This window comes from Chiloscyllium plagiosum, chromosome 1 (genome assembly GCF_004010195.1).
Source record: "Chiloscyllium plagiosum isolate BGI_BamShark_2017 chromosome 1, ASM401019v2, whole genome shotgun sequence".
NCBI lineage: Eukaryota > Metazoa > Chordata > Chondrichthyes > Orectolobiformes > Hemiscylliidae > Chiloscyllium > Chiloscyllium plagiosum.
The window spans coordinates 100,184,350-100,202,861 of record NC_057710.1 but is presented as its reverse complement, the minus strand read 5'-3'; the positions used below and the strand labels follow the sequence as shown (position 1 = coordinate 100,202,861).

The window sequence follows — 18,512 nt, the reverse complement described above, 5'->3', positions numbered from 1 at the left end:
GCCTTCTTGACCTGCAATCTTCTTCCCGACCTCTCCGCCCCCACCCTCTCTCCAGCCTATCACCCTCACCTTAACCTCCTTCCACCTATCGCATTCCCAATGCCCCTCCCCACCTTTTATCTTAGCCTGCTTGGCACACCTTCCTCATTCCTGAAGAAGGGCTTATGCCTGAAATGTTGATTCTCCTGCTCATTGGATGCTGCCTGACCTGCTGCGCTTTTCCAGCAACACATTTTCAGCTCTGATCTCCAGCATCTGCAGTCCTCACTTTATCCTAGTTTTTATAATGACCATGTCATCCACTATGAGTAGAAAATGCTGTAAACGCAGCCAGTCAATAACCATGGAGAGAATACTTAAGGTACACTTTTAGTGTGATGGCTCTTCTTCAAAACTAAAGAGATCTGCATGGCCATATTTAAACTTTGGCCCAAATAGCCCTCAACTATAATATCCCTGTCACCCTGCTCTAGCCTGTCTAAGCAACATTTTTCTTGAACTTTACTCCTTTGTTGAACTTAAAGGTGTCAATTTCAGAATCCATATCAGGCTCAAATAGGCTTAACCTTTTGAAAAGGTACATCAAAATATTCTGTCTGGTCCAAGAGAGTTCAGATTTTGCTTGTGTGGATATATGGCTGTGTGGATGCTGTTTTTGATTGAATTCTGCTTTCATTTCCTGATATGCTTCATATATTTCAGTTTTCAATGACTTATTCCTGCATCATGAAACTTCCTTTCTCCCCACCTACCATGTTATACAGTGGAACTGTGCAAATGTTAAGAATAGAGATTTTTATTTTGGATCGTAAATATGCTTTTCTAAAAACAAAAAATAATGCTAATAATTCTTCCAATTGAGAGTTTTCTTACTCAACTTTATAAAATGAACTATGTGATCAAATAGAAGTTAATAGATTGTAATAAGCAAATTAAAAGTTTTTTTTTAAAAAAGGATATCAGCTCAGGCCACTTGATATTTACTGTTTCAATTTCTGTTTTTGTTTCAGCTGTAAAGACAATATGCACAGGACACAGACATCACTGTCTAGGCCAGCATTTACTGCCCATCCCAGACGGTAGTTAGGACTCAACCACATTATGGTGGGTCTTGAGTCACAAATAATCCAGACCAGCTTCCTTCCCTAAAAGGACATTTGTGAACCAGATCAGTTTTTCCTGACAATTAACAATAGTTTCATGATCATCATTAGATTCTTAATTCCAGTTTTCACTGAATTCAAATTCTTCCGCAGCAAGATTCAAACCCAGGTCCCCAGAACACTACCTGAGTCTCTAGATTAACAGTGCAGTGATAATACAACTAGTCCATCACCTCAACGGATTTTCAGCATGTCTTATTTATTTGTCTCATAGAAATTTGAATAATGAGTGGTTCAACAAGAAAAAAATGTCTTCTATATGGATGTAAAAGGATAAGTAATTTTTCACTTCTCCCCCTTAACTATTGTTATGTTAAAGACAATATAAATAAAAGAAACCAGATTTCTCTACCAGAGTTAGCTGAAGAAAGATCTTTCGCATTTCTAGCAGCATCAGTTGCTGAGGCCAAGTAGTTAGCATTAAAAAAAACCTACTTATAGGGATAGCACCAAAATAGAAGCCATCTAATAGCAAAACATAATTAGGAAGGTGAACTAACTTGCATCTCAACTGAAAACTTTACATTGGCAGGTATACCAAATGGTTTGATTTTATAACCTGGATTATAGCACAAAATATCTTTTTCAGTTTGGGCTACTTGTTTAATTGAGATTAAAGTGCAACATTTGCCACGCTACAGATTCTTTGCACCACGTTCAATATTGTAATTCCTTGAAAGCATTCCTGTACATATATTTGCTTTAGTGTTAAGTGGAAAAAGTGTGACATGGTAAGAAAAAGCAAATTTCTCACTATAGTAGAAAAAGCAAAATTACAAATTTAATCTCCTGGAAATATTGTATTGTTAAATAAAAATTAGTTGGAAAAAAGTCTTAAAAGCTAATAAGAGATAGGGTTAGAAAAAAAAAATGTCATTGCACTTACAGATACAAGAACAGGGCTTACATACATCTGTGTAAAAAGAAAACATCATATTTGAGAGAATACCAACTTATATTACTAAATAGCCAGTGTCAGTTTGCATAGTATTGAATCAGCTGAATAAATAGGGTAAAGAACAAACATCTAATTTTGAGGGTTTTTTCCAAATGGAGCTCCACTTTTTTTCCCAAAATTCTCCAAAGTAATGCAAACTGAATTTTGAAGAAACAATATCAGGAAGCATCAGGTAATGTCAAATTATTCTGGGAGGAACTCGCATTACCTTGTTCAGTTCTTCTTGGTTTAGAAAAGGAGAGAGTTTTCTTCGAAATTTTCCTTCTTTGTATTTTTGAGTGATGAATTCAAGACGATAGTTTGGTGGAGCATCCATATCCAATTCTTCACCTGCTTTGAGATTGGCTGCCCAAAAAGCATTGGCTGTTTTGTTTCCTACAACAATGAAAAACTGAAATTCAAACAAAAGGCACAGCTATTAAAAATGCTGGCACCAGTACTTGTTGGCACAAACATGTCTATTTGCTTTCAACTTCAAAATTCAACTTCTTGTTTATAAAACACTTTGGGCGGAATTTTTGTTTAACCCCTGAGGCAAGTAGTTTGAGTCCAAAATTTTAAGGCTGGCTGCTCCTGTTTTGGGATAAAGTGTATGGCATAGCACAATCCACATTCCAGGGTGGATTGGAGGGAATCTGATGGGAGTCGGCAATACTGCTTCTAATCACAGATCCAAGATGACCACAAGAATTGCCAAGTACTGGGACAGCTTGTCCAAAATGTCTCAGTTGTCTCATGTTTTCTGAGACCTCTTTCTTTGGATGGTATGGTGGCTCAGTGGTTAGTGCTACTGCCTCACAGTTCCAGGGACCTGCCTCAGGTGACTGTGCTGAGTTTCTCGTGACTGTATGGGTTTCTGCCAGGTGCTCAGGTTTCCTTCAACAGTCCAAATATGTGCAGATTAGGTAGACTGGCAATGGCAAATGTGGGGTTATGGGGATGGGGTGGGATGCTCTTTGGAGGGTCGGTGCAGACTCAATGGGCCAAATGGTCTCTTTCCACATTGTGGGGATTCTATGTTTTTTTTCTACTTGTTAGGCCCTCTATCCCTCAACCTCCATACTCCACCATGACCCCAGGCCTCAATTTCCTAGGATTCCTTACGTACTCCATGCCAAATCATGTCTCCCAACTATCATCATTTGTCTCTGCGTCCTTACCAACTCGCCCAGCATCACCCACCATTGGCATGCTGACATGTGGAAATGAAATAAAATTAAAATCTAAATGTTTATTATATTTTTCAGTCTAATAAGCAACTACTCCCATTCATGAAGGCCTATTCAACTTTCTTTAAAAACTCAAGTACTTATGGCACTATGAAAGTAAATAGAGTTGCTTTCATAACTTCATATCAGAGTAGTTTTTGCTTTAAAGCTTCTCTCAGATTGTAGATTGTGAAAAGCAGTCAATTATTAATAATTATACCATAACCATCCTTGAACAAATGTCAATGAACAGCTTTTGCAACTGCTAGACGGATTTTTTTCAACTGTCATTCAGTGTTATAAGCAGGTGCAAATTGACTTCCCTCCTTTTAATCCCTTAAATGATTACAAAGAAGATTTGGAAATGATTTTTAGCACATGACTATTTTGCATTTCAATTGATTTATTTTTATAGATCAAAATTACAGAAACACTTACAAAGTTTACAATTTTATTACCAACTAACCCTGAGAAAACAAAGTATGACATCTGGCATATACATAAACACTGATAGAAAATTTCATACAAAGTACAATAGGAAGATAAAAATATACAGTTTCAATAGTTCTTAGAATCAATTTGTTTTATTTAAAGCTGAGACCATGTCTGCTTAGTTGATGTCTTGTGTCCTCAGCCAGAGCCAAATTTGTATAATTCTTAAGCTTTAGGCAAATGAATGTCTCCAATTTGCTTTCTCTTCAGTGCTGACTTTTGAGACGATGAGACGGAAACAAGGAGAAAGTTTTCCAGTCCTTATCATTAAGAATCAATTTTTCTTTCTCTCTGCTGTTCCGCTAAGCAGTTATTGAAATATTGTTCATTTTTGCACACCTGAGTCTGGATTGACTGTCTTTTCAAGCAGGCAACACTTTATGCCCAATATTTGCAAATTATTATGCAGTGTAAATGAAAACAAGATATCAGAGTTTCTTGATGCTCAACTCAATTGCCTGATTCCAATGTTTTTAGAAAGCATGATAATTCAGTTCAAACAGTTCTACCTATAGCACATGGACCACACCAGTTCACGAACGTTGCTTACTACCATCTTTTCAAGGGCAGCTAGGGATAGGCAATAAATGCAGACCAGTCAGTGATTCTCAGTCCCTAAAAATGAATAAACAATGGTTTAATCCATATTGGTTTCTTGAATTTGCCTCAACCTGTGATCACTGCAGCTATTTTGGTTCAATTTTTCTTCTATTTTAAAAATCATAACGATCCAGAAGGTCTTGAGTATTGAAATCAGATGATGTAAATTGAAAATTGATAGACCAGTGTTTACCACTATCATGATAAAAGGCGGATTAGTTTTTTTTTGACTCCTTAAAGCATTGAGGATTCAAATAACATAAGTTTTTAGTTCTACAGATCTACAAATCTTATATGCACTTTATAAGCATTTAAATCTCAAACATATAATGCAGGATAAGGCCCCTGCTGTAGGGAACATGGGGTTTGTTTCAACTCAGCACAGAGTTCAAATGACCAGGCTGAGTTTAGCTTTCATTAATGTGGAAGACACATCCCATTCCATTTCCTCTATCTAAAAAATGGGATCTGCAAGAAGTGCAGGTGAGACTTCTGGAGTTGTATCCTGTCCTCTGTTTCTAAAGTTCAATAGAGTTTCCACAAAGCTTTGAACATCCAGCAATTTTCTTTAAAGTATTATGGAGCTGAAGTATCAAATCATAGCCAGTCTCCAAGCCTTTTCCACATACTACATTGTTAATGTTTTGAAGTGAAATAGATTCCATTTATGAGTCATAAAACCAACACGAATGTGCGCTGAAGTAAAATGTGACACTAATCAGTGAGTCATGGGACATGCTGTGACTATAAAGTTATCATTACACTAAAACATAGCATGACTTATTAAGTGCTTCTTGGGCACTACTGGACACTTTCTTTCTAGCTAAATCTACAATCGTCACCTTCAGTGATCTATTATTAACACTTTGTCTCTCTAAATTATACTACTTAATTATTATGCTCACTAATTCGTCAGAGTAGATATGTCATCATTTTAGTGAACAGACTACAGAATGGTTTCAGAGGAACTCAAGATCAGTTGGGAGGGATGAGTAACATTAAGTCAGTAGTCTTAGTATTTCACGAAGGTTGTATAACTAACCCTAGAAACTTTCTAAAGACTCGATTTAATTTTTCCTGACTGTGGAAACTATGCTCAGGAAGCACATCTGTGAATACAGTAAAACATAGTATGAGCAAAAGAATGAAAATCAATTTATTATCAGTCACTGACACACTCAAGTAAATATTGAATTTACATAGAATGCTGAATATATCTATGCATTTTGGGAAGTAGCATCTAAGTCAACAGCTATGAATTGCTGTGGCAAAGACTAACAATGGATCAAAACACATTCCAAAATACAAGGTTAGTGCAATTATAAAACACTTTAGTTAGCCAACTGCTGAAAAGATATTATAGGTCTTTGACAATTTGCTGAAATAAGGCTGGACCCTATTGCATTCCCAGATTGTCAAGAACAATTAATTAAGTTGGATCTGCGAAAAGAGGGATAGAGATTGTAACAGAATCTACAAAAGAGGAAGCTGGGATCTAAGATCCTCAGATCTCAGAAATCACAAAGATCACCAAGACCTCTGAGTGGTCAAGCGACCTCAAGTCCAAAATTGGATATTCTAAACTGAACCACAGCCGGAGAAATCGGTCTGACAGAAAGTTGGCCAAACTAAATTTAACAGTGGGCAGCAGCTATCGACTACAGACAACAGTGATAACCAAGATCAAAGAGATTACAAACATTCACAATCAGCCTGACAGCTGTGTAGTAGAAGTGTTGATCAGTCATTTTGGCATCTTGCCTGAGTATTTGCACTTTACATCTCCAAGCAGTTAAAGGTGTGGATGCAATCCCATTGGATGATTTGAACCCATCTCATGACCTCATTGGCTAAAAGTCACAGAACATTCTGGAAGGTCAGGGATGAGGGTGGATAAAAACATACATCTGGATGCCACTCCTGCAGTGAAGGCTCAGTGAAGATCCAGGGTAGACTTGTTGTAGAAAACTCTGTGGCAACCCAAGATAACCCAGGAGAAGATCCACCCTGACCAGCAAGTCCCACCTTTGTGGATGAGAGCCAGCTCTACATCAGAGAGAAAGATTTCAACGGTCCAGTTCAAACACATGGAACATTCAAGGTAATATTCTTTCTCAGAGACAAATAAAAATGCAGATGCTGGAATCCAAAATAGGCAAGCAGGAAGCTGAAAGAACACAGCAAGCCAGGCAGCATCAGGAGGTGGAGAAGTCCCGAAACATTGACTTCTCCATCTCCTTATGCTACCTGGCTTGTTGTGTTTTTCCAGCCTCCTGAATATCCTTTCTCAGACAGGTAGAGTTAGATAGAGAATAAATACTGTGGGAATTTGCGAAATGCTTGCATGGTGTTTTAAGAAGTATTTTGTTAATAAAATAGAGCTGAACCACAAACTGAATTCTGTGTCCCTTTGTCTACTTCACCAAAAAGCGCACTTGACTAAGTGCTTTTAATAAATAAGTAGATAGAAGTGTCCACAGTACAGACAACAACAACAAACACAACGATACCCAAAACCTCAGGGATCGCAAATACCATCAAGAACTCAGGGATCACTAAGATCTCAGATAACTAAGACCTCAGGGATCATAAAGATCACCAAGATCAGCCAAATCATGAAGATCACTAAAATCATAGAGATTACTACGACCATAGAGATCATGAAGATTACTGAGATTACCCATGTTCTGTCAAGCAATGCCAGGTCTGCTCTGGCCGACGATCATCTACCACTGAAATCCTATACTGCGCTTTTTTCTCTTTATATCTCGACTTGACTATCTCAATGCAGTCTTGGCTAGCCTTTCATGTCTTATTCTCTCTAAACTTGAAGTCAGAAAATATGCTGCTGCCCATGTCCTAACTCATATGTTAAACACTGTCTCCCATTACCTGTATTAGCGCTCACCTACATTAGCTCCCAGTTAGCAAACTCTCAATTTTAAAATTCAAATTTAACATTATAATTCTCATTTATGAGTTCCTCGATGGTCAGGCCCAGACTTTACCACTATAAACTCCCCCTGCTCTGGAATTTAGCAGGCTGGAGTACTATTACATCTGTGTTAGGAGGGCAATAGGAGGCAACCAGCAAGAGTTTTGTTCTCAGCTATGCTTGACCCTTTGCTACGAGACTTCATGCTCAGAGAAGGTACTGAATTCCCATTTGCCACATCCAACAATAAGAATAAATGGTTGAATTTACATGAGAGATGATGGCACAGTTCAAAGGCCACGTTATCAGGCTAGGAGATGAACAGTGATAGGCATGCAGAGCTTGACTCCATTCAGTTTGACATAATGAGCCTGCAATTACCATGAAGGTGGTTGATCCAAAGCTCTCCAGAAGGGTGACTGACCTGCAACATTAATTCCTTTATGTCTCCACAGAGGCTGCCTGACCTGGTGAGTTTCTCCAGTAATTTCTGTTTTTGTACCATGAAGATGGTTGGTCGATATTGGTCTTTGGCTGATGGTTGGTGATAGGAAAGGGAAACTACCTCAACCTTTTGCAAAGTGGTAACTGTGTCATTTCCTGGGTTTTCCCAATGAGAACTATTTCCCAATAATTCCTTTGAGAAGACTGGTACTTATTTGGTAGTTTGTGTCTCATAATTCTCACTACATTTCACTTGGTTTTGTTTTAAAATGTACATAAGCTTGCGCAAAGCTACTGAAGCAAATTTATATTGTTGAGTTTCCTGGTTTCTGAACAGAGGGGATTGGAGGATATAGCATGAAAATAACAGCCTCAAGGTCAACTAAAAATAGGTGCGCAAATTGGTCAAAATGCACTTGATCTTTTCAAAGCAATTCTGCTTCCAATTAAACTATAAAAAGATTTTTTGTTTAATTAAATCTGTTATTATGAGATAGTTTCTTACCTCAACAAGTTCATTACTCCAAATACTGGTATCCAACTTCAAACTACGAATTTTGGAAATATTTGAACCCAGTGATCGATGCTGACCTGGTTTTATTCAAACACAAATATAAAAACATGTTATTATTTATTTACGCAGATTAATATAAATGGGTTTTTTTCAAATTTGTTAATGGTAAATTTGAATTTTTATAATTCACAATGAAAACTCTGTAATGTTATTAGAAATTTTTCTCATTTTGAGAGTGCATTTGCTTATGTAAAAGGCTGCATTTAATTTTAAATTTCTATGCCAGATCAAATATCTTTCAATTTTAAATCCAAAGGAAGTTATGCTTTTGATGCAATGAAATTAACATTCCACCCACTTACAATGCATGTAATGGAGGTTTGTTTTGTTCACTCATGGGCATCGGCTGTGCCAGCATTTAACACCCATCTGTAGTTGTCTCAAGAAGGTGGTGATGAATGGCAATTATTTTGGTGTTAGTGGACCCACAATTCTATCATGGAGAAGTTCCAGGAGTTTGACCCAATAACACAGAAGGAATAGCATTATATCTCCAAGTCAGGAAGGTGTGTGACTTAGAGGGTAACTTGGAGGTAATGGTTTTCATTTGTGTGCTGGCATTTCTGTTCTAGATGGAAGTGATTGTGATTTTGGAAGATGCTATCTAAAGAGCCTTGGTGAATTTCTGCAGGGTATCATGTAGGTAGCACACATCACTACTACAGATTTGAGGTTTAGGGAGAGGCTAAATAGGCTGGGGCTGTTTCCCCTGGAGCATCGGAGGCTGAAGGGTGACCTGATTAAGGTTTAAAAAATCATGAGGGGAATGGATCTTTTTTCTCTAGGTTGGAAGAGTGCAGAATCAGAGGATATAGGTTTTGGTTTAAAAGGGACCCAAGGTGCTATTTTTTCATGCAGAGGGTGGTGTGTGTATGGAATGAGCTGCCAGAGGAAGTGGTGGAGGCTGGTACAATTAAAACATTTAAAAGGCATCTGGATGGGTATATGAATAGGAAGGGTTTGGAGAGATATGGGCCAAGTGCTAGCACATGGGACTAGATTAATTTTAATATATCTGGTTAGCAAGGGCAAGTTGGACCGAAAGGTCTGTTTCCATGCTGTAATTCTCCATGACAATGACTCTGAGTGTCAGTGGTCACTGGGAGAGTGAATATTTGTGGAATTTTACCAATCAAGTGAATTGCTTTTGACTGGATGGTATCAAGCTTCTTTATTTCATTCATTCACTTGATGTGAGCGTTTCTGGCTAGGCCACCATTTGATGCCCATCCCTCTGGAGTCACATGTAGGCCAGATCAGGTGAAGATGGCAGTCACCATCCTTAAAGGGCATTAGTGAATCTGATGGTTTTTTTTTCCAACCATTGACAATGATTTTATGGTCATCAGTGGACTCTTAGTTCCATAATCTACCGTTGTGTGGTTTGAATGTAGATCCCCAGAATATGATGTGGGTCTCCAGATTAATAGACCTGTGATGATGCCACTAGGATCCCCCCCCTCCCAAACAGTTAATGCAGTTGCACTCATCCAGGCAAGTGCAGAGTATTCCATCACGCCCCTGACTGTTCCATGTGGATTCAGGGAGTCACTTGGTGAGTTAACCCCTGCAACATTCCTAGCCTCTGAACTGTTTGTGTAGTCACAGTATTTACATGACCATTCCAGTTCAGTTTTTATTGGCCGAATGTTGATAATGCAGATTCAGTGATGGTGTTGCCATTGAATATCATGGGACAACGATTAGATTCTCTAATGCTGGAGTTCGTCACGGCCTGCCACAAGTGTGAGATCATCTCGGTCTTGCTGCATTTATAGATGAACTACTTTGACAGGTGAGTAGTTGGAAATGGTGCAATCATTAGGCAATCATTTGTTTGTTTCAAAATTGCTCCTGCCATTAAAGTTTGTGGAGTTAACTCAATTTTTATGCAACAAATAAATGAAATTGGATGTTCCAACTTCATTAGAAAAACAATCCTCATGTCAAAGCACATTACTCAATTTGTGAAGCCACGATAAAGATATTGGCGGCAGGTTTACAAGTAGGATAAATATGATATTTTTTGTGCGCAATTTTTAAAATGTGTTTGCCATAAGTTACATTTTAATTTTGGGATGTTTTACATTTTTGCAAAGCATTGAAGGACTGGCTGTATGATTGACTTTTGTGTTAACTGATTTTGTCTGTGATAATGCTTTTAGTGGAATATGATTAGAAAGAAACATGAAATTTAGGAAAAATGTTTTCTATATTTGATGGAAAAAAAAAGAAAAAATAACTTATTTGGAAAGGAGAAAATAGTAACAACTGAAAAATGTAACTAACAAATTGCCCAAGACATCAACAGCCACAATATAGACAAGAGGCTCAACAAGAGTGACAGACGTTCTCAGGCAATGTTGATGCTTTGACTATCCAAAACAAGCCAGTCAGATTACGGCTTAACTTTTCAGTAAGATCTCTTCAAAATCACAAACTCAAAATCTTCCATCAACCTGCATAATCATACAAGCTAATTTTTGTTTAATTGACATGAAAAATCTTTACAAACAGGCCAAAGAGAATTTGCAAAAGTTCTTCAACCAGTGCAGTTGGTGGACTCTCAGTTTGAACCGGACCAGCTTTATGAACGAGGGCTATTCTGATGGATGGTATCATGAATCAGTGACTTAGACTGCAGAAGAGAAGCGTGAAAGTGGTTCTGATGGAACTAATTTGCTGGCCCCAGTTGGTGCACATGCTCAACCAGTTTTGCTGGTATTACACTGATGTTCCTGGCAGAAAATCTATCATTGGACGTTTTATCATAAAAATAACTACCAGGAATTTGCAGAGTGTACCTCCGATCACTCATCATCAACTCATCCAGGATTCAGATTAGTTTGCAACAAATTAGTAATAATCCATTGGAAGCACATTCAAAGAAATACCTAGCAAATACATTTGCCTGACCAAACTGGACTTTTAAAAAAATTATTTATGTTTCACTCATAGGACATGGGAAGCACTGACTGGCCAGCATTTATTGCCCAGCCCTAGTTGCTTTTGAGAACTGCCTTTTTGAACTGCTGCAGTCCATTTATGCGATAGGTAGTCCCACAATACTCTTACGGATGGAACTCCAGGATACTGACCCAAGTGAAGGGTATTCCAGCACATTCCTGACTTGTGCCTTGTTGATGATGAATAGGCTTTGGGGAGTCATGAGGTGAGTTACTCACCATAAAATTGCCAACCTTTGGTGGGTTCATGTAGCCACAGTATTCATGAGGCTGATCTAGTTCAGTCTCTGGTCAATAACAGCCCCCATAATGTTGATAGTGAGAAATTCAGTGATGGTATTACCTTTGCATGTCAAAGAGAAATGTCAGCTTCTCTCCTGTTAGAAACAGTCACTACCTGACTCTTCTGTGGCACAACGTTAGTTGTCACTTACTAACCCAAGCCTCAATGTTTTGCTGCACATGGTTGAGGACTAGTTCAGTATCCCTGAGGAGTTATGAAATATGTTGGGGATTTTGTAATAATTGGTTAATATCACCAATTCTGACATCACAAAGGTGGATCAAGGATAAGTGCAACATCTTCTAGTAACTGATAAGATATCCACAGAGAAAGAAATCTCCAAGTAAAAAGTGGCTCAAGTTAAGTTTCAACATGTGGAAGCTATTTAGCTGGCAGCTTCAGACTGCGTGCAGCACACATTAGCTAATTCATAATCACAGAAGACAACATACTCGAGGGTTAGGAAATGCCTGCAAACTTGAATACCTACAAAACACAAAAGAAGACATTATGATTTGCACAGCTTCCTTTTATCCTCTTCCCATACCTGCACATTTTTTGCAGATGACAACACCGAGATTGATGGACGCCCATTCAGGATCTGGTGCACGGCAATCTGCACAGTTTCTGTTAGATTCGTTGAACCAGATCTTCTCTGCCACTTCATAATCTGACAGGCTTTCTGCTATCGATCCCCGCATAGCTTCAATCCATTCTTGTTTCTCTCGTTCAGATTCTGCTGTGAAACTGAAATATTGATTTTTCCATTTCATTTTTAATTATCTAGTCTAATAGTACAATGCCACATTAATCTCACTGGATAAGAAACTGGGAAAAATAGTACCTATTTTACATTGGCAATATTTTATAACCAACTTGCTATCATAAAACAATATATGCATCGTTAATAACATTAACATTCTGTAAGTATTTATAAAGTTGTTAAAATATTTAGGTACTAGTTATCTGGGATGTTAAGTAAATTTCATTTGCTCTCTCTTCACCTTTTAATATTTAAAGGAGTTAAAGAAAAAACTACAATTACCTAAAATAATGCTGACAACACAATAATTCTATAGCATGCATTAAATTATCTTTTTGAATAACATTATTATGACGGTTCTGGTATAATAGATTTACTTCTGACTTATCTTACTCCAGATTATAAGACCAGAAAAGCCATAAGACATAGGAGCAGAATTTAGGCCATTCAGCCCATCGAGTATGCTCTGCTATTCAATCTGACAAGTTTCTCAATCCCATTCTCCCACTTTTTCCCTGTAACCCTTGATACTCAAGAACCTATTTATCTGTGTCTTAAATATACTCAATGACCTGGCCTCCCCAGCCTTCTGTGGCAATGAATTCCACAGATTCACCACTCTCTGGCTGAAGACGTTTCTCATTATTTCAGCTCTCATATTTTAAAGAGTGCTCTCATGAGCAAGTTCTAATTCCTATCTTTCATTTTGAGGTTATCTTACTATTGCCTAAGTTCTAGGGGAGCTTTTGGTAACAGTTATAGAGTCATAGAATTATACATTATGGAAATAGACCCTTCAGTCCAACTCGTCCATGTCAACCAGGTTTTCCAAACTAAACTAGTCCCACTTTCCGCGTTTGGCCCATCTCTCTATTAACCTTTTCTATTTATGCACCTATGAAATTGTCATCTTCATTAATGTATCAATATGAAAACAAGCTGTTTAAAATTATGATCAAGCACATAATATAATTATATATTTTTTTCTAAGACTAATTGAAGGAGAAAGCCACTTACCTACTAGACAAACTAGAAAAAAAAAAGGATCTCGGGCCAGTAGTTAGTAATCCAGGCAATACTCTGGGGAGAAAGTGAGGACTGCAGATGCTGGAGATCAGAGCTGAAAAATGTGTTGCTGGAAAAGCGCAGCAGGTCAGGCAGCAACCAAGGAACTGAGAATCAACGTTTCGGGCATAAGCCCTTCTTCAGGAAACCTGAAGAAGGGCTTATGCCCAAAACATCGATTCTCCTGTTCCTTGGATGCTGCCTGACCTGCTGTGCTTTTCCAGCAACACATTTTTCAGCTCTGATCTCCAGCATCTGCAGTCCTCACTTTCTCCTAGTTGACTTTAACCTACTGCGAAGCCTCTTGCAAGGATGCCTTCCTTGAAGAAGTTCTCTTCCTCCTTCTACATTCCTGAAGAAGGGCTTATGTCCGAAACGTTCATTCTCCTGCTCCTTGGATGCTGCCTGACCTGCTGCGCTTTTAATACTCTGGGGACCCAAGTTCAAATCCCACCATTGAAGATGATGAAAATTTAATTAAAACAAATCTAACAGCAATGTCCTAATGAAGACCATGAAACCATTGTCAATTGTTGCAAAAACTCATTTGATTCATTAATATCCTTTAAGGAAGGAAAACAGCCATGTGATTCCAGACCTACAATAACGCAGTTAACTTGTAACTGCCATCTGAAATGTCAAAGTATCAATCACTGAAAAGTCTCACAAAAGGAGAAAAAAGCAACAGACCACCTGATATTCACTCAGGCACGAGAAATCACAATAAACCCAGCCTTGCCAAATTGGTAATATCACCTCACTAACATCCGGGTATTATACCAGAATTGGAAGAGATGTCCCTCCGACTAGTCAAGGAACGTCCTGATATAGTTCAATTCTCAAAATCAAACCTCAGACAAACATCGCAGGCTATCCCATCAAGGCATTTTAGAAGTATGTTAAGAGTAAGATGATTACTAGAGAATGAGGGAGTCCTATTAGAAAGTAAAGGGGCAATCTGTGCACAGAGTGAGGTCTTCAATAAATACATTGCATCTGTATTTACAAAGGAGAAAGACATTGTTGCTGTGGATTTCAGTTGGGATGGGGAGGAACATGTTAAGATTAATAAGGAGGAAGTATTAGATGTTTCAGTGAGCATAAAGGTGTATAAATCCCCAAGGCCTGATGAGATCTATCCCAGGCTTCCTGTGGGAGGCAAAGGAGGAGATTGCTGGGACCCTGGCAGATATGTTTAATACTTGGCTGGCCACAGGCAAAGTGCAACATGACTGTTGAATAGCTAATGTGGTTCTTTTGTTCAAGAGGGCAGCAGTAGAAGGCCAGGTAATTACAGATCAGTTCATCTCACAACAGTGGGGGAGACATTATTGGAAGAAAAATCTGAGGGACAGGATTAATCAACACTTGGAAAGGCAGGGATAGATTAGGGATAGTAAGCACAGATTTAATTAAGGAAGTACCTATCTGATTAATTGAATTGTTTATTTTTGTTAAATATGTGACCAATTATACAAATGAGGGTAGTGTAGTTGATGTCGTTTATATGGATTTTAGTAAGGCCTTTGACAAGATCCTACATGGAAGCTGGTCCAAAAGCTAAGAGTCCATGGGATCCAAGACAAGTTGGCAAAGTGGATCCAAAATTGACTTGCAGACGGGAGACAAAGAGAGAAGGTGAAGAATAATTCTTGTGATTGGAAGCCTGTGGCCATTGGTTTACTGCAGTGACCAGTGCTGGGACCCTTGCTGTTTATTATGGCCATTAATGACTTGAACTGAAGACTTTAGAGCAAGATAGGACAGTCAACAACAATAGAAGTTACAAATTTGTGGGGATTCCGAAGCTAACCCAGACTAGCAGTTCCCAGATTATTTTTGTGAATCCATGAGGAATACTTCATTTCCTGGGGAGCCGACATATTCCTAGTCCACTTCCTAGGAATATGTATTTAATAGGTACGGCATTCTTTAAGTATCTATTGTAGCAACTGGCTGTTTCTATATTTTAGAAATTACATAAATTGACATATTTAGAGGGATTTACATCCAAACTTTCAGTTCAGTTTAGCTGCATCTAACACCATGAACATTATGACATGAATCTGTTGTAAGGGAATTTCATTCTCATTACATACATTATGGAACCCAATAGAATTATTGAACCTTTGTGCACAGCTTTCAAGGATAGTTGCTGTGAAGGCAACACATTTCCATAATCAACTGTGCCACTGAGCATGTTTAGTGTGTTAATTAAACAGTCCCATAGTTCCTCAGATTTTTAAAATGTATTCTAATGATCTGTCGTTGAGTTATTGAGTGTGTAGTTAATATTCACTACTGATTAACTCCTGCTCCTTCTCTTAAATAAAATAAATTCAGGAAATTCAATAGGTTTCTGAGTATAAAATCTGCATAAAATATGCATGTATGCATAATCTGTACAAAATAAAACCAATGTGCTGCATAACGGGTCTGCATTTTTGGTCTATGCAGAATTGTATAACAAAATGGACTATGGTCCAAAGTGGAGTTTAAGGGGGGAAGATTGTAAATTATGTAATTCATACAATTACTTAAAAGAAAACAACTTGCTCACACAAGAAAACAGTCCATTTTCTTTAGCAACAATTTGTTCTAGTCCCAACATAAGTCAATAAAAGCAAGTCATTAAAGAAATATGACAACTAATGCTGCAAGAATAGTTATGTCTATATAGTTGTCAAAGTCACACTTTTCTGCACAACAAAGATAAAGAAATAGATTAGTCACAACATCCAGTTCTGGTTTATGCTCTGGAAATTACAGGCAATTTTTATTAACTTTACAGAATACACAATTATGGTTGTGCTACTATTGGTACTGAAGCCTCAAAGCCCACGATGCACATTACTTTGACAGTAGGTAGAATACAAGTGTCACACAATCCTCTTATGTATTTATTTTTATAAATATGTCAAATATGTTTTTATACACAGCTCGTGAACTTTACTGCTTTGGGAGTTCTTACCCATCTTAGCTATAGTTAATTTATTTTTCCTTCTGAAATAATTATATTGTTCCAACTTCTATGAGTGAATAAAAATAAACCGCATTGTTGTTACTGTAGTTTGATGGGTATTACTTCCCCAGTATTGATGCAACTGACTGGTGTATCTTTAGCTGTGTGGAATGGAGTAAATTGCAATTAACTTAGACCATATGATATAGGAGCAGAATTAGGCCTTTTGACTCATTAGGTCGGCTCCATCATTTGATCATGACCGATATGTTTCTCAATCCTTGTGTTCTCTCTGTAATCCTTGATCCCCTTATTAATCAAGAACCTATCTCTGTACATTTAACAACTTGACCTTCACAGCCCTCAAACAGTTCCACAGATTAACCACCTTCTGGCTGAAGAAATTTCTCCTCATTTCAATTTTAAAGGATCATCCCTTCACTCTGAGGCTGTGCCCTTGGGTACTGGTTTCTCCTACTAGTGGAAACATCTACTCTACATTCAGCGTATGATTTGAGCAAGTTAAAATACACAATGTAATGGCATAAGACCTAAGGTGCTCCTAAAAGTTAACGGAATTCCGGTGTGTGGGTCATAAGTCTACAATCCTTTAAGATTTGGCCAAAAGGCAACTCCAAGTCCACAGCAATATGATCGTTTCTCAACTGCCCCCTGACATGGTCAATATGCCATTAAGCAAAAGGGCAATTAGGGAGCAGCAAGAAATGCTGTCCTTGTTAGCAACAGACACATCCTATCAAAGAATAAAGGGGTCTCTTTTATCAGTCCATAATTCTCAAAGCAATACAATAGAACAGACTGCAAACATTAATCCCATTAGACCATGTAACAGAGGGATGAAATTTAAGGTCGAAATTGGGGTAACTTATAAAGAATTTACCTGAAATTTCGGAATGGAGTAGATAATTCAAAGCTTTTACGATCGACATCTTTGACTGTTGCTACATTTGTGTTAACCATTGTAATACCAATTCCACTTTTAAAATCCTTTAAAATGAAAAAAAAAGTTAATATTTCATTTCCAATGTAATCTGATGGCTATCAAGCAGTTGTATAACGAGACAAGAACTTCAGTTTTCTGAAGGCATTTATTCAGATGCATCCGATGAATTTTCTTTAAAAAAGTTACATTAGGACAGACCACAGATATTGGCATTTATACTGACCTTCGAAGCCTTCAAAGAAAACAAATCACTCCACTGATGAAGATCAACTTGTGTCCCCAATATTAACATGAAGTGCTGCTTGATGCAGGTGATTACCATTTTGAAAAGTCATCTTGAACTGACTCATATACCGGACACATCTTAAAGTCCCATGCACCTATTAAAAGAGGTGACGACCTATTGCTAAACTATCAATCCAGAGACCAGGTAATGTTCTTGCGATCTGGGTTCAAATCTTGCCATGACAGATGGTGGAATTTGAATTAATTAAAAAACATTAAGTGTATAAGTCTTGCTAAGATTTGCTTTCCCAAAATGCAGCAACTCGCATTTATCGGAATTAAACTCCACCTGCCACTTCTCAGCCCATTGGCCAATCTTATCAAGATCCTGTTGTAATCTGAGGTAACCTTCTCCGCTGACCACTGCAGATGACACCAAAATTGGAGGTGTAGTGGACAGCGAAGAAGGTTACCTCAGATTACAACAGGATCTTGATCAGATGGGCCAATGGGGACGAGAAGTGGCAGATGGTGTTTAACTCAGATAAATACGAGGTGCTGCATTTTGGGAAAACAAATCTTAGCAAGACTTATACACTTAATGGTAAGGTCCTAGGGAGTGTTGTTGAACAAAGACACCATGCAGTGCAAGTTCTGTCCTGGGGTGCAGTGGGGTTCTGTCCTGGGGTGGGGTGGTAGGTGAGGACCAGTGGGGTTCTGTCCTGGGTTCTGTCCCCACTGGTCCTCACCTACCACCCCACCAACCTCCATATACAACGTATCATCCGCCGTCATTTCCGCCACCTCCAAACGGACCCCACCACCAGGGATATATTTCCCTCCCCTCCCCTATCAGCGTTCCGAAAAGACCACTCCCTCCGTGACTCCCTCGTCAGGTCCACACCCCCCC

At 38.3% G+C, this 18,512-nt stretch overlaps 1 protein-coding gene across 7 annotated transcripts in view; it reads right to left on the bottom strand.

Moving 5' to 3' along the window:
* Window positions 1-18,512, bottom strand: part of arap2 (ArfGAP with RhoGAP domain, ankyrin repeat and PH domain 2) — a 304,016-nt gene that overhangs the window by 128,185 nt on the left and 157,319 nt on the right. For 6 of the 7 annotated variants that reach the window (XM_043693442.1, XM_043693425.1, XM_043693434.1 and 3 more), the window contains exons 10-14: window positions 17,315-17,421; window positions 12,171-12,370; window positions 8,306-8,391; window positions 2,330-2,512; window positions 2,050-2,076 (exon numbers count right to left, since the gene is read on the bottom strand). In XM_043693442.1, coding sequence (XP_043549377.1) covers window positions 2,050-2,076; window positions 2,330-2,512; window positions 8,306-8,391; window positions 12,171-12,370; window positions 17,315-17,421 — 603 coding nt within the window. The remainder of the gene's footprint in view (window positions 1-2,049; window positions 2,077-2,329; window positions 2,513-8,305; window positions 8,392-12,170; window positions 12,371-17,314; window positions 17,422-18,512) is intronic. The other variant, XM_043693415.1, reaches the window with a different exon arrangement.